This window comes from Musca autumnalis, unplaced genomic scaffold, assembly GCF_047663935.1.
Source record: "Musca autumnalis isolate F117 unplaced genomic scaffold, ASM4766393v1 scaffold_5, whole genome shotgun sequence".
Classification (NCBI taxonomy): Eukaryota; Metazoa; Arthropoda; class Insecta; order Diptera; family Muscidae; genus Musca; species Musca autumnalis.
In genome coordinates, this window is record NW_027412088.1 from 26,044,212 (window position 1) to 26,057,614 (window position 13,403).

At 41.3% G+C, this 13,403-nt stretch overlaps 1 protein-coding gene across 10 annotated transcripts in view; it reads left to right on the plus strand.

Annotated features, from left to right (window-relative positions):
• Window positions 1-13,403, plus strand: part of Strn-Mlck (Stretchin-Mlck) — a 227,162-nt gene that overhangs the window by 45,334 nt on the left and 168,425 nt on the right. For all 10 annotated transcript variants that reach the window (XM_073990022.1, XM_073990046.1, XM_073990020.1 and 7 more), the window contains 4 exons: window positions 8,223-8,514; window positions 8,590-9,074; window positions 9,187-9,278; window positions 9,719-9,931. In XM_073990022.1, the coding sequence (XP_073846123.1) occupies window positions 8,223-8,514; window positions 8,590-9,074; window positions 9,187-9,278; window positions 9,719-9,931 (1,082 nt within the window). The remainder of the gene's footprint in view (window positions 1-8,222; window positions 8,515-8,589; window positions 9,075-9,186; window positions 9,279-9,718; window positions 9,932-13,403) is intronic.

Consider the following 13,403-nt stretch of genomic DNA (forward strand, 5'->3'; position numbering starts at 1 on the left):
AATTCTCGCTAAAATAAATAAAAAATGAACTGATTTGATGGCTATTATGAAAGATAATGTTTTCGACGTTCAGTGATTGTTTTATGAAGTTGCCAAAAAAATAATAATTTGTGAATTGTGAACTGTTTTTATTCCGTTAGCCTTTAGACTAATGAGATGGTAGAGAATATCCCTTAAATGGGGCTTTTACAAATGGAAGACCCCTAAATTAGGGCTTCTATAGATAGTACACACCCTTAAAGGGGCTTCTGTAGCTAGAAGACAACTTAAAAGGGGACTTATAAACATAGAGGGCACTTTAAGGGACACACTTCTATACATAGAAGACACCGCAAAAGAGGCTTCTGAAGCTAGAAGACACTTTGAAGGGTTTCTTTACTTAAAAGACACCTTAAAAGGAGTATCTGCAGCTAGAAAACACTTTCAAAGGGTTTTCTGTAGCTAGAAGACACCTTAAAGGGAGCTTCTTTACATAGAAGACATATTAAAAGGGACTTCTGAACCTAGAAGACCACTTAAAATGGGCTTCTGTACCTAGAAGACATCTTGAAAGGAACTTTTGTAGCAAGGGGTTGCCTAAAAGGGGCTTCTACAGATTAAAGACACATTAAAAGGGGCTTTTATACACAGAAGACACCTCAAAAGAAGCTTCTATATACAAAATATACCTTAAAAGGGGTTTCAGGACACGGAAGACATCCGTGAAATGCGCTTCTGTAGCTAGAAAACACCTTTAAAGGGGCTTCTGTAGCTAGAAGAGAGTTTGAAGGGGGCTTCTATACACAGAAGACATATTAAAAGGGACTTCTATACATAGACGACACCGTAAAAGAGGCTTCTGTAGCTAGAAGACACCTTAAAGGGAGCTTCTATAAATAGATTACATATTAAAAGGGGCTTCTGAAGCTAGAAGACCCCTTAAAATGAGCTTCTGTACCTAGAAGACATCTTGAAAGGGACTTTTGTAGCAAGGAGATGCCTTAAAAGGGGCTTCTATAGATTGAAGACACATTAAAAGGGCCTTTAATACACAGAAGACACCTCAAAGGAAGCTTCTACATACAAAATATACCTTAAAAGGCGTTTCTATACACAGAAGACATCCATGAAAGACGCTTATGTAGCCAGAAAACACCTTCAAAGGGTCTTCTGTAGCTAGAAGACATCTTAAAGGGGCTTCTATACATACAAGACACCTTAAAAGGGACTTCTGAAGCTAGAAGACCCCTTAAAATGGGCTTCTGTACCTATAAGACATCTTTAAAGGGACTTTTGTAGCAAAGAAATACCTTAAGAGGGGCTTTCATAGATAGAAGACACAACAAAAGCGACTTCTATACATAGAAGACACTTCAAAAGAAGCTGCTATACACAAAATATACCTTAAAAGGGATTTCTATACACAGAAGACATCCGCAAAAAGCGCTTCTGTAGCTGGAAAACACCTTCAAAGGGGCTTCTGTAGCTAGAAGACACCTTGAAGAGGGCTTCTATACGCAGAAGACACATTAAAAGGGACTTCTATACATAGACGACACCGTAAAAGGGGCTTCTGTAGCTAGAAGACACCTTAAAGGGAGCTTTTATACATAGAAGACACCTTAAAAGGGACCCCTTAAAATGGGCTTCTGTACCTAGAAGACATCTTTAATAGGGGCTACTATAGACAGAAGACACAATAAAAGGGGCTTCTGTAGCTGGAAAACACCTTCAAAGGGGCTTCTGTAGCTAGAAGCCACCTTCTATACACAGAAGACACATTAAAAGGGACTTCAATACATAGAAGATATCGTAAAAGAGGCTTCTGGAGCTAGAGGACACCTTAAAAGGGGCTTTTGTAGCAAGGATATACCTTAAAAGGGGCTTCTATAGATAGAAGACTCAATAAAAGGGGCTTCTATTCAGAAAATACGACTTAAAAGTGGTTTCTATACACAGAAGACATACGTAATAGACTATAAACACCTTTAAAGGGGCTTCTGTAGCTAGAAGACACCTTAAAGGGGGCTTCTATACATAGAAGACACCTTAAAAGGGGCTTCTAACGTTAGAAGACCCCTTAAAATGGGCTTCTGTACCTAGAAGACATCTTTAAAGGGACTTTTGTAGCATGGAAATACCTTAAAAGGGGCTTCTATAGATATAAGACACAATAAAAGGGGCTTCTATACACAAAATAAGGGACTTCGTAAAAGGGACATCGTAATAGAGGCGTCTGGAGCTAGAAGACACCATAAACGGGTTTTTGTACTTAGAAGACACCTTAGATAGAAGACACAATAAAAGGGGCTTCTATACACAGAAGACACCTCAAAAGAAGGTTCCATACATAAAATACGCCTTAAAGGGTTTTCTATACACAGAAGACATCCGTAAAAGGGGCTTCTGTAGCTATAAATAGAAAACATCCTTAGAAGGATATACATAGAAGACACCTTAAAATGACCTTTTTATATATGTAGAAGCCCCATTTAAAGGGTGTCCTACCTATGAAGTCCCTATAGAATACCCTTTTAATAAATCTTCTACTTTTAGAAGCCCCTTTAAGTAGTCTTCTGACCATTTAAGCCCCTTTTCATGGGTTTTTTGCCTGTAGAAGTCCATTTAATAGGGACTTCCATCTATAGTCGTCTTTTTGAATGGATCTCCTATTTGTAGAAGCCCCACATAGGGGGTCGACTGTATATAAGAGCCCCCTTTAATATGTTTTCTTCATATAGAAGCCTTTTTCAAGGGATCTTCTATTTTTAGAGGTCCTTTTTAAGTGGTTTTCTGCCTATAGAAGCCCCTTTTAAAGGATTTTCTGTCTATGGAAGTTCCATGGAGGTGTCTTCTACCTATGAAAGGCCATTTTAATGGGGCTTCTATTTTTAGAAGCCCCTTTCATTACAGCAGTCACTTTGAAATTGTATTCTATTTATAAAAGCCTCTTTCAAGGGATCTTCTGCCTACAGAAGACCCTTTTATAGGTCTTCTATTTTCATACCCTCAGCATTTATGCTAACGAGGGTATATACACTTTCATACGGGCAAAATGCGCCTCATCGAAATAATGGTTTTAGACCCCAAGTATGTTTGAACGAAATGTGTTTCAGACAATTTGGAGTCGATTGAACAATGTCCGTCCGTCTGTCTGGCTGGCTAGAGCGCACGATAACTCTCGAACGGATAAACCGATTCGGTTCAAATTTTGGCTTTCGTAATATTTTACCCAAACTTAGTTCAAGTTCAAAGATGGATTATATCGGTACCTTCTTCCGGTACCTCCCCCACATAAGTTCGAAAATGTTCGGAAAATTTGTGCGTACGATAACTCTTGAAGGAAGTAACCGATTTGATCCATACCTTGCACATCGTGAAATTTCTACTAAACTTAGATGAGGTTCCAAAATGGACTCAATCGGTCCACTCCTTCGGGTACCTCCTACACAAAATTTCGGATAATTTCAGATTAGGACCTGCTCTCGAATCACTTTGATTTTTGTTGCAACAACTTGTATTCACTTCCCCCCATACGACGGTACAAGTTTCATCAGGGGCAAGTCCATACTTCCTGAGAAAATGGCCGGAAAGGTGCAAAAAGCCCCTATGACACTTTGTGTAGTCGTTGGAGCGCAAGATAACTCTCGAACGGATCTGTTGATTCGGTCCAATATTTGGCCTTCGTAATATTTTACCAAAACATAGTTTAAATTAGAAGATGCGCTATATCGGTCCACTCCTTAAGGTACCTCCCGCACAAAACTTCAAAAATGTTCGGAAAAATTTTGAGCACGATAACTATTGAAGGGAGTGACCGATGTAATCTATACTTTGCACCTCCTAATATATCTACCAGATATAGATCAGGTTCGAATATGGACTATATTTGTCTAGTCCTTCTGGTACCTCTCACACAAAATTTCGGATAAGTTCATTTTAAGACCTGCTCTCGAATCACTTTGATTTTTGTTGAAGCGATTTGCATTCGCTAGCTCCATTACGACGGTAGAAGTTTTTTCAGGGGCAAGTCCATATTTCTTGGGAAAACAACCCGAAAGGTGTAAAAAATCCCTATGTCACCATATGTGGCGGTCAACTGTTCAATCGATTTGGTCCAACATTTGGTCTTCGTCATATTATATCCAAACTTAGTCTCATGGGCTATACCGGTCCAAAACTTTCGGTACTTCTCCCCAATATTTAAAAAATGCCACTTAAATGCTAGGATGATATCACTTGAGTGGGGCAACCAATTTGGTCCAAACTTTGGATCACTTAATATTTTATCAAAATTTAGTTTAACTTCTAAAATGGCCAATACCGGTCCTCCCTAAGGGTACCTGCCCTACAAAAGATCAACATTTGTGTCTTAGTGCAGTTAATTCCTAATCCACATTTTTGTCGGCAAGTTCAAATGTCCAAAAAGGGCCACAAAATTCTGAAGAGGCCTAAAATACATTCGATCTGTCCGGAGATGAAAGTTTCGCTTCACATTGGCTGAGGGTATATATCTGTCGGCAAAGCCGACTGACACTTTTTTACTTGTTAGAAGCCCCTTTCATTACAGCAGTCCCTTTGAAATTGTATTTTATTTATAGAAGCCCCTTCCAAGGGGTCTTCTGCCTACCGAAGACTCTTTTATAGGTCTACTATTTTTATAAGTACCTTTTAAGAGGTCTTCTTTATACAGAAGCTCCATATGAGTGGTTGGCTGTATATAATAATATTTTAAAGGGGTCTTCTCTCTATTAAAGGCCCTTCTAAAGGTTCTTCTATCCATAGAAGCCCATTTCAATGGGTATTCTACATATGGAAGACCCTTTTAAAGGGTCTTCTGCTATAGGAGACTTCCATCATAGTAGTCTCTTTTTTGTTTGTCTTCTATTTATAGAAGCACCCTTGTTGTTGTTGGAACAGCTTTTATTATTTTTTTATGTTTGCGTGTTCGTTCTTTTGCTCAATTTGGCTCTGGGTCTATCTCCAGTTCGCTGTTTCGATGGGATGTAACAACAGATCCACTGTACTTAGATGAGTAGGTTTGACAGGGAAGTTCAAAAGGTGCAGAGTGTCGTGCGGGCCCATGCCGCATGCTGGGCAGATGTTTTGCCTGATGCGATCGATCTTTGCTTTATACGAATTTAAGCAACAAAGTCTGGTTTGTCCTGTAGCTAAAGCTCCTCTGCTGCGATAGATGTGGGATGAACTCCGAGGACTTCATTCATGGTCTTTGCAACTGCGTCCGTGTGGATGCTATTTAAATCTGATTGATATGCATGTTGATCTAGGGGTTCTCTCCTGTATCGTTGATATCGTTCCTGATGCGCCTGGATGTGGCGGACCTACCTACCAGATGGTCATTGGGATGGCTCACACGGTAACACCCGAGCAATTACTGCAGCGAAAGCATCTCATTGTGTTGCTGTACTGGAAGAATATTTGCTTCCTCATGTAGATGGTCCACTGAAGACATGAGGAGGCACCCTGTTGCTGTTCTCAGGGCGGTTTTCTGGCAGGTTGGAATCTTTTTCCAATTCCTACCACTTAATCTCGGGGACTAAACTGGAACCGCATAGCTCACCACAGACCGACCTATCACGTTATATGTGGTCAACAAGGTTTCTTTATCTGAACCCCAAGTGTTGCCGGCTAGAGACTTGAGGACCTAGTTCCTGCTTTTCAGTTTGTCGCAGATATCTGTGGCATGCGCGCACATCTTAAACGTAGAGTCGAATTTGACCCCTAGAATTTTGCGGTAGTTGGTGGTCGGAATTCTGCTACCATCGACCACGATATTCAACTCTCTTCCAAACTGCGCCATCCATGTGGTAAACAGAGTGGTCGTAGATTTAGTGGAGGAAAACTGCATATTCCTCGTGTGGAAAAAGATCGGTTAAATAGGAGTTCTGTCTCTCCAGGATCGAGCAACCATCCGCATGCGTTACGATCTCGATGGCGCCTGGAGGGGGGTGGAATACAGGAGAGGTAAAGGTTAATCTGTTTCGGAGATATCACCATTCCTTGGGGAACTCCCTGTTTCATTCTACGGGGTTTGGACTTCTTGTTCCTGAATTCACACGGCTATCCAACGTTTCAAGCTTGCCCGGCTGCTCAATGTCCTCAAACAGCGTGGAGTGCTTGACTGTATCAAAGGCTTTTGACAAATCAAGCACCAAAATCACTATTCTATCGCACGGCGGACTCCGGTTGAGTCCTTGAAAAATACATGCGGAGATGGCGTGCAGCGCTGTTGTCGTGCTGTGCTGCTTACGGAATCTATGCTGATGGTCGGTAACTGTATTGCTATTTCTGAGGCTGGGGGGAAACTAAGGCCTCAATAGTCTTTGCTGTGACAAAAGCGAAATCGGCCTGTACGATTCACTTTTGCTGGCATCCTTGGCTGGCTTCAGTAGCGGGACAAACCTGCCCATTTTCCAGACTTGGGGAACAATAAGGGTGGTTAGCGACATCCAGCTGTTTCAACATTGCCAAGGAGATTCCATCTGGGCCCAATACTATGGATGATTTAGCGTTCCTGATAGCATTCGCAACATCATCCATTGTAAACTGTGGTGATTCATCCTCAGCAGGAAGAGATCTGATGCCTCACAGTATCTTCTTTTGCCCTGTCACTCCCGGAGTGCTCGTCGCTTCTGCTGAGAAGTTTGGTCACATTTCGGGTATTCGTCCAGCGGGTATATGGCGAACGTCCTTTCCGCTATCCGAACATCAGAAGGATTGGGCAGATCTCTTAAGCGGTGATTGTTGAACTCTCTGAAACTCGGCCAATCAACTTTCCTATGATTGACTATAATGCAGCGTTCAGAGGTGATGAAATCAGACGGTCTGCTAATGGAGACAATGATGAGAGGTGGTCTTATACAAGAGAAATGACGGATTGCCAGGTGACGTCATTTGTCAGACCAAGTGACACGAAGGCGAAGTTTCACAGACTCTCCTCTAACTCTGGTAGGGGCGTTCTCATTTACCGATATCAATCTGCTCAGTCAGCGCTGTACCCCTCTGGTCGTTTTCAAGGACCGAATGCCACATTTCACGGTACGCATTAAAGTCCCCCTAGACTAGATGGTCTAAAAGAAGCGAAGGAGGGCTTGCCTTCCGGTGCAGTACATACTTATCTAGTTTTAGGTTATAGGGTAAGTGTGGGGGTAGCAGTAATGAGTAGTACTGCCGAAGTAGAGTTACTTGATGTGTACATACTACAGATGAATAGATGTGCCCTGCGTTATATACCTGATATTAGTTCGTACAAAATATTACAAGTTGCATAATTTGGACCAAATAGGTTACATGCTTCGAGAGTTATCGTGCGCTCAATTTTAGCGAATGAGAATGAACTTTTGTGGGGTAGGTTGCCGAAAGAGGGAGAACGCGTTTTTTGGAGCTGTTGGACCATTATATCGGAAAGTGTGGACTTGCGCCTGAAAAACTTGTACTCTTATCATAGGGACCTGGGGACAACCTCCTCCACAACCTCCTCCAAGACCTGACCTTAATCTCACCTTTTGCAAAAATTATGATTTTTCCGTTTGGAGTGGATCGATGTAGACCTTTTTTCGAAACTGATCTACGTTTGCAAGAAATATTGGAGAGTTATCGTGCTCTCCATTTTGGCGAAAAATTTTTAAATTCTGAGGGGGACGACTACGAAGGAGTGGATATGGCCCATCTTTGAATTTTATCTAAGTTTGGACGAACTGTTACGAGTTTGGAACACAATACATATGGTTGATGCGTTCGAGAGTTATCGTGAGCACCAGTCAGACAGACGGACAGCCAAAATCGACTCCAAATTGTCAGCTCAAAGGGTATGGAAGTCAATTTCCCAATCCTAAAATCTAAATTTGCTCTAATATCTCTCAGGGATTGGTAGTGTCCCAGGTATTCATCTATTTAAAAATGTATGGATGACATGTGACGTATAACTACTGATGCCCACAATGGCGACGTATACGCCCTGCTGTTCTCAATGAGTCGCATTAAAATAATAGAAGCAATAAAAATTCAAAATGTGATAATGATAAATCCAATAAAAAATAAGTTTCCACATACGAAGTGATTTATGAAGTCGAATTAAAAAAGTCTTTTAAATGTTTATGGGAGATCAATGGGTGTTCTGAGGTTTATGGCTTCGATATTGTTTTTATTACCTCCATTCTATAAATTTTATTGTCTAATAAAATTAATTTAAATTTTTTATTATTATGTTCGTTCTCTTGTAGGAGTCGTGGCGAGCTTCCCATCCACAATTCCGATCGTTTTCGTATAACACAGACAAGCAATGCTGTCCAGCTGGCCGTTGAACATGTCCAACGGGAGGATGCTGGTCATTATACCCTGATTGCTCGCACAAAGGCCAACGATGTTATACGAAAGAATATCGAGCTGATTGTTGAAGATCGTTCGGCGGGCGAAGATCCACCGGTGTTTGCCAGACGTTTAATGGATTTATCGGTTAAAGTTGGTACACGAACAAGATTTTTATTGGAGATCAGGAGTTCAACAGAGGTTAAGGTAGGTGAAAACAAAATTCAAAACAACAACAAATAATTTTAAAATTCTTCAAATTTCTATTTTCCCCGCCTTTAGCTAACCTGGTACCGCAATGACCGCCGAATATGTGAAAACGATCGCATCAAACAGGTCCAGGAGGGCACCTACTATTGGCTGGAAGTGAGCCCTGTGATTTTGGAAGATGGTGGCCAATGGATGGTCATGGCTGAGAATCTAAGTGGACGTAACTCTTGCATTTGTCATTTAAATGTTATGGTACCAAAAGCCTATAAGGCACCCGAGTTCGTTGAGGAACTAAAGGCGGTGCTGACCGAACAGGGTACCGTGTCTTTGGAATGTAAGGTGGTTGGTGTGCCCACACCCCAGCTGCGTTGGTTTAAAGATTCCAAAGAGATAAAGGCCGGTGATATATTTGCCCTTACGGCGAATGCAAATGATCCCACTTCGTTGGGTACCTATACCTGTGAGGCTGTCAATTGCATGGGTAAAACATATTCAAGCTCTAAGGTACATGTTGTGGGTCGAGGCAGCCGTGAGGGATCGTTAAGACCAGCCGATAGGTAAGATAATTAAACCTCCTACCTCCCAAATGCGAGACAAATTTTTTGTGCTCTCCATTTTACTCCCCCCATCTCACTATTTTTCTACATTTCTCTCCCATGATCGCCGCAGTGTTGCAAATGGTGCTCCCCCGCCAATATTTACAAATGAATTGAAGAATGCCAACGTTCGCATTGGTGACAGTATTGTGCTCGGATGCCAAGGTGAGTATGCCACAGTGCGAAAAAATCATTAATTTAATTTGTTTCAGTTTTTCTTGGCCCCCGGCCAAATTACAAACGGAAAAACTATCAGCCAGAGGACCGCCAACGCTGCCGCCACAAAATCAAAACGAAAAGCAACCCAAAAAAAATACCGGCTAGTTGGCATTTTACAATTTACCATTCATTCGCTCACCACAGCACAGTTCTCGAACATAAACTTGAATTGAAACAAAATTTTTGGAATACCTCAGATAGTGAGGCAGGTCAACGGCAAATGTCATGAAATTGGATCGAACGAACAGATTGCAGCAGAGAATTTCAAGATCAAAACAAAACAAATGAAATTGAACATTTTCTCACACCACACAAATAAAGAGACTAAAGAGAGTGTCATGGGATTAATTTTTCTCTTTGTTTGTTTTTGTTTTTTCTCTTTACAGTGGCTGTGCCACCATGGCCCAAGAGCGTGGCCTGGTATAATAAAAATGGCCGTGTCGATGCCGGTGACCGTTACAAACATGTTGAGGATGGTTTGGGTGTTTACATGATTGAAATAAATCCATCGGAGGCCTGCGATGAAGGTGACTGGAAATGTGTTGTGACCAACAATGAAGGATGTGTTGGCATCTCGTCCTGTGTGGTAAATATGGAAAGTGAGTAGAATTTTTGGATTTTTTTTTCAATGAAAAGGTGAAGATTTCAATGAGGGAGGACGAGGGATAAGGATGAAACTGGATATTAAATTCGTATTCCGACTAGAAACGAACTATAAAAGGCTTCACAATATGGAAGAGCCAGAAGAGGTCTTCCAAGGGTCGGGAAAACCTATAAGATAATATAATTGTTCCATAAACATCCCAGATGGGACAAGGGAGACTTCTCTCATATCAATGAGTGCACCCCGATTCATATTAGCTCAATGATATGGGACCTACAGTTTATCGCCGAGTCCGAACGGCGTCTCTAAAACACCACTTTTGTAGAGAAGTTTTACATGGCTGAAATACTCAGGAAATGTCGCCAACATTACTGAGGAGTGTTTTGCCACCGCTGAAAAGTGTTTTGATGTTGCCTGGCCGGGTAATCGAATCCACGACCTTATGTGTGCAAGGCGGGTGTGCATACCATTGCACCACGGTGGCACCCAAACCTATAAGAGGTCTTTCGAATATTGAAGAGCTATAACGGGACTTCCGAATTTAGAAGAAAGTTTGAAAAAGGTCTCCGGACTACAGAAGACCTATAGAACGTCTTCCGAATACAAAAAGTCTGTAGAAGATCGAAATTCGTATGACCTGTTTTAGGTATTTTATATTCGGAAGATCGAAGACCTCCTATAAGAATATCTGAGGTCAGGGTATAAAATGCCAATGACAGGTTTTCCATATAAAATATACCTATAACAGGTCTTCCGATTTCAGAAGACCAATAGAAGTTCTTCCTAAAATAAAAGACGTGTATAAGCGAAGGACTTCTCGCTATCGAAAACATTTAAAGGCTCTTCAGAATATAGAAGAATTTTTTAGAAGGTCTTCTAAATATAGAAAAAATAAGAGGTATTTAAAATATAGATGACTTGAGGATCTTCTGAATTTAGAAGACCTGTAGAGGATCTTCTTGGTGTCTTCTGACTTAATAAGACCTGTTGAGGGTCTTTCGACTATAGAAACAACTTTAATAGTCTTCTGGCTTCAGAAGACCTGTAGAGGGTCTTCAGAATTTAGGGGTGAGGATTTTCCGATTGTAACAGAACTGTTGAGGTTCTTCTGACTTAAGAACTGTTAAGGGTCTTTCGACTATAGAACACTTCATAAAGGTCTACTGGTCGCAGAAGGCGACTAGAGAAGGGTCTTCTGAGTTTAGAAGACCTGCGAGGGTTTTCCGAAAAAAAAACTGTGGAGTGTCTTCTGACTTAGGCCTTTCAACTACAGAATACCTTTTAAGGGTCTACTGGCTTTAGAAGGCCTGTTGATTGTCTTCTGACATCCGAAGACATGTTGAAGGTCTACAGTATTTAGAAGAACTGTAGAGGATCGCTCGACTATAGAAGACCTCTTAAGGGTCTTCTGACTATAGAAGGTCTTCGGAATGTAGACGACTTGTACAAGGTCTTCAGACAGCAGAAAACCTATATATCTGTTGATGGTTTTCTGACCTAAGGAGACCTGTTAAGGGTCTTCCGAATATAGAAGACCTCTTAAGAGTCTTCTGACTTCAGAAGACCTGTACAAGTTGTTCCGATTGTAGAAGTGAATTTTGAATTTAGTAGACCTGTAGAGGGTCTTTCGCCTAAGGAACCCCTTTTGAGGGTCTTCTGAATTTAGAAGACCGGTGGAGGGTCTTCTGAATTTAGAAGACCTGTGTAGGGTCTTCTGAATTTAGAAGACCTGTGGAGGGTCTTCTGAAGACCTTTAGAGGGTCTTCCGACACTACATAAGATATATCGATTGTCTTATGATTCCAGAAGACTTGCGGACCTGTATAGGATCTTTCGACTGTAGAAGACCTCTTAAGCCTCTTCTGAATTCAGAAGTTCTATAGAGTACCTTCTGACGATAGAAAACCTGTGAAAGGTCTTCGGAATGTAGACGACCAGTAGAAGGTCTTCAGACTTTAGAATACCTTTAGAGGGCTCTTCTGGCTCTAAAAAACCTGATGATTGTCTTTTGACCTAAAAAGATCTGTTTAGGAACATCCGACTATAGAAGATCTCTTAAGAGTCTTCTGGCTTCAGAAGACATGTAGAGGCTGTTTCGACTCTTTAAGGGTCCTCTGAATTTAGAAGATCTGCATAGGGTTTTCCGACAAAGGAAAACCTTTTAAGAGTCCTCTGAATTTTGAAGACCTCTGGAGGGGTCATCTGAAGACCTTTAGAGGGTCTTCCGATTGCATGAGACATATTGATTGTCTACTGACTCCCGAAGACTTGCGGACCTGTAGAAGATCTTTCGAGAAGTTCTATAGATTATCTTCAGACTATAGAAGACCTGTGAAAGGTCTTCGGAATGTAGACGACCTGTAGAATGTCTTCAGACTACAGAAGACCTATAGAAGAAGGCTCTTCTGGCTATAAAAATCTGGTGATTGATTTTTGACCCAAGAAGAGCTGTTTAGGATCTTCCGATTATAAAAGTTCTCCTAAGAGTCTTCTGGCTTCAGAAGCACTGTAGAGGGTGTTCCTATTGTAGAAGGGTCTTCTGAATTTAGAAGACCTGTAGAGGGTCTTCCGACTAAGGAAAACCTTTGAGGGTCTTATGAATTTAGAAGACCTGCAGAGGGTCTTCTGACTATAGAAGGCCTATAAGGGATCTTCAGAATATAGAAGACGTCGTAAGGGTCTTCTGGCTTCCGAAGACATGTTGAGGGTCTTGCAACTATAGAAGACCTCTTGGTTTTCCGATTATAGAAGAACTGGTGATTGTCTTCTGATTTCAGAAGACCTGAGCGGGGTATTCTGATTAGAGAGGTCCCATAGAAATGATTTTAATTGAAAAATACCTATTAAAGGTATTCTATCTTCGGAAGACCTGTGGAGGATCTTCCGACTGCAGAAGACTTCTAGACGGTCTTTCGGTTACAAAAGAAGACCTCTAGAGGGTCTTTCGACTACAGAAGAACTCTAGAGAGTCTGCCGACTACAGAACAACTGATGATTGTCTTCTGACTTCAGAAGACATGGTGAGGGTCTTCCGTCTATAGAAAAGCTCTTAAGGGTCTTCCGATTAAAGAAGAACTGTTGATTGTCTTCTGAGTTTTGAATATTTGAGGAAAGTCTTCTGACTGTAGAAGACCTGATGATTGCATTTTGACTTCAGAAGACATGTTGGATGTCTTCTGACTTCAGAAGATATGTTGAGGTTCTTCAGATTATAGAAGACCTCTTAAAGCTCTTCCGATTATAGAAGAGTAGTTGGTTATCTTCTGATTTCAGAAGACCTGAGGAGTCTAATGTTATTAGAGAAGAGCTAGAGAAGTGCCTTTGACTACAGAAGACCACTTAAGGGTATTCTGGCTTCAGAAGACCTGTAGAGGGTTTTCCGAATACAGAAAAGCTCTAGGGGGTCTTTCGACTATATAAGACCTGTTCATTGTCTTCTGACTTCAGAAGACATGTTGAGCGCCTCC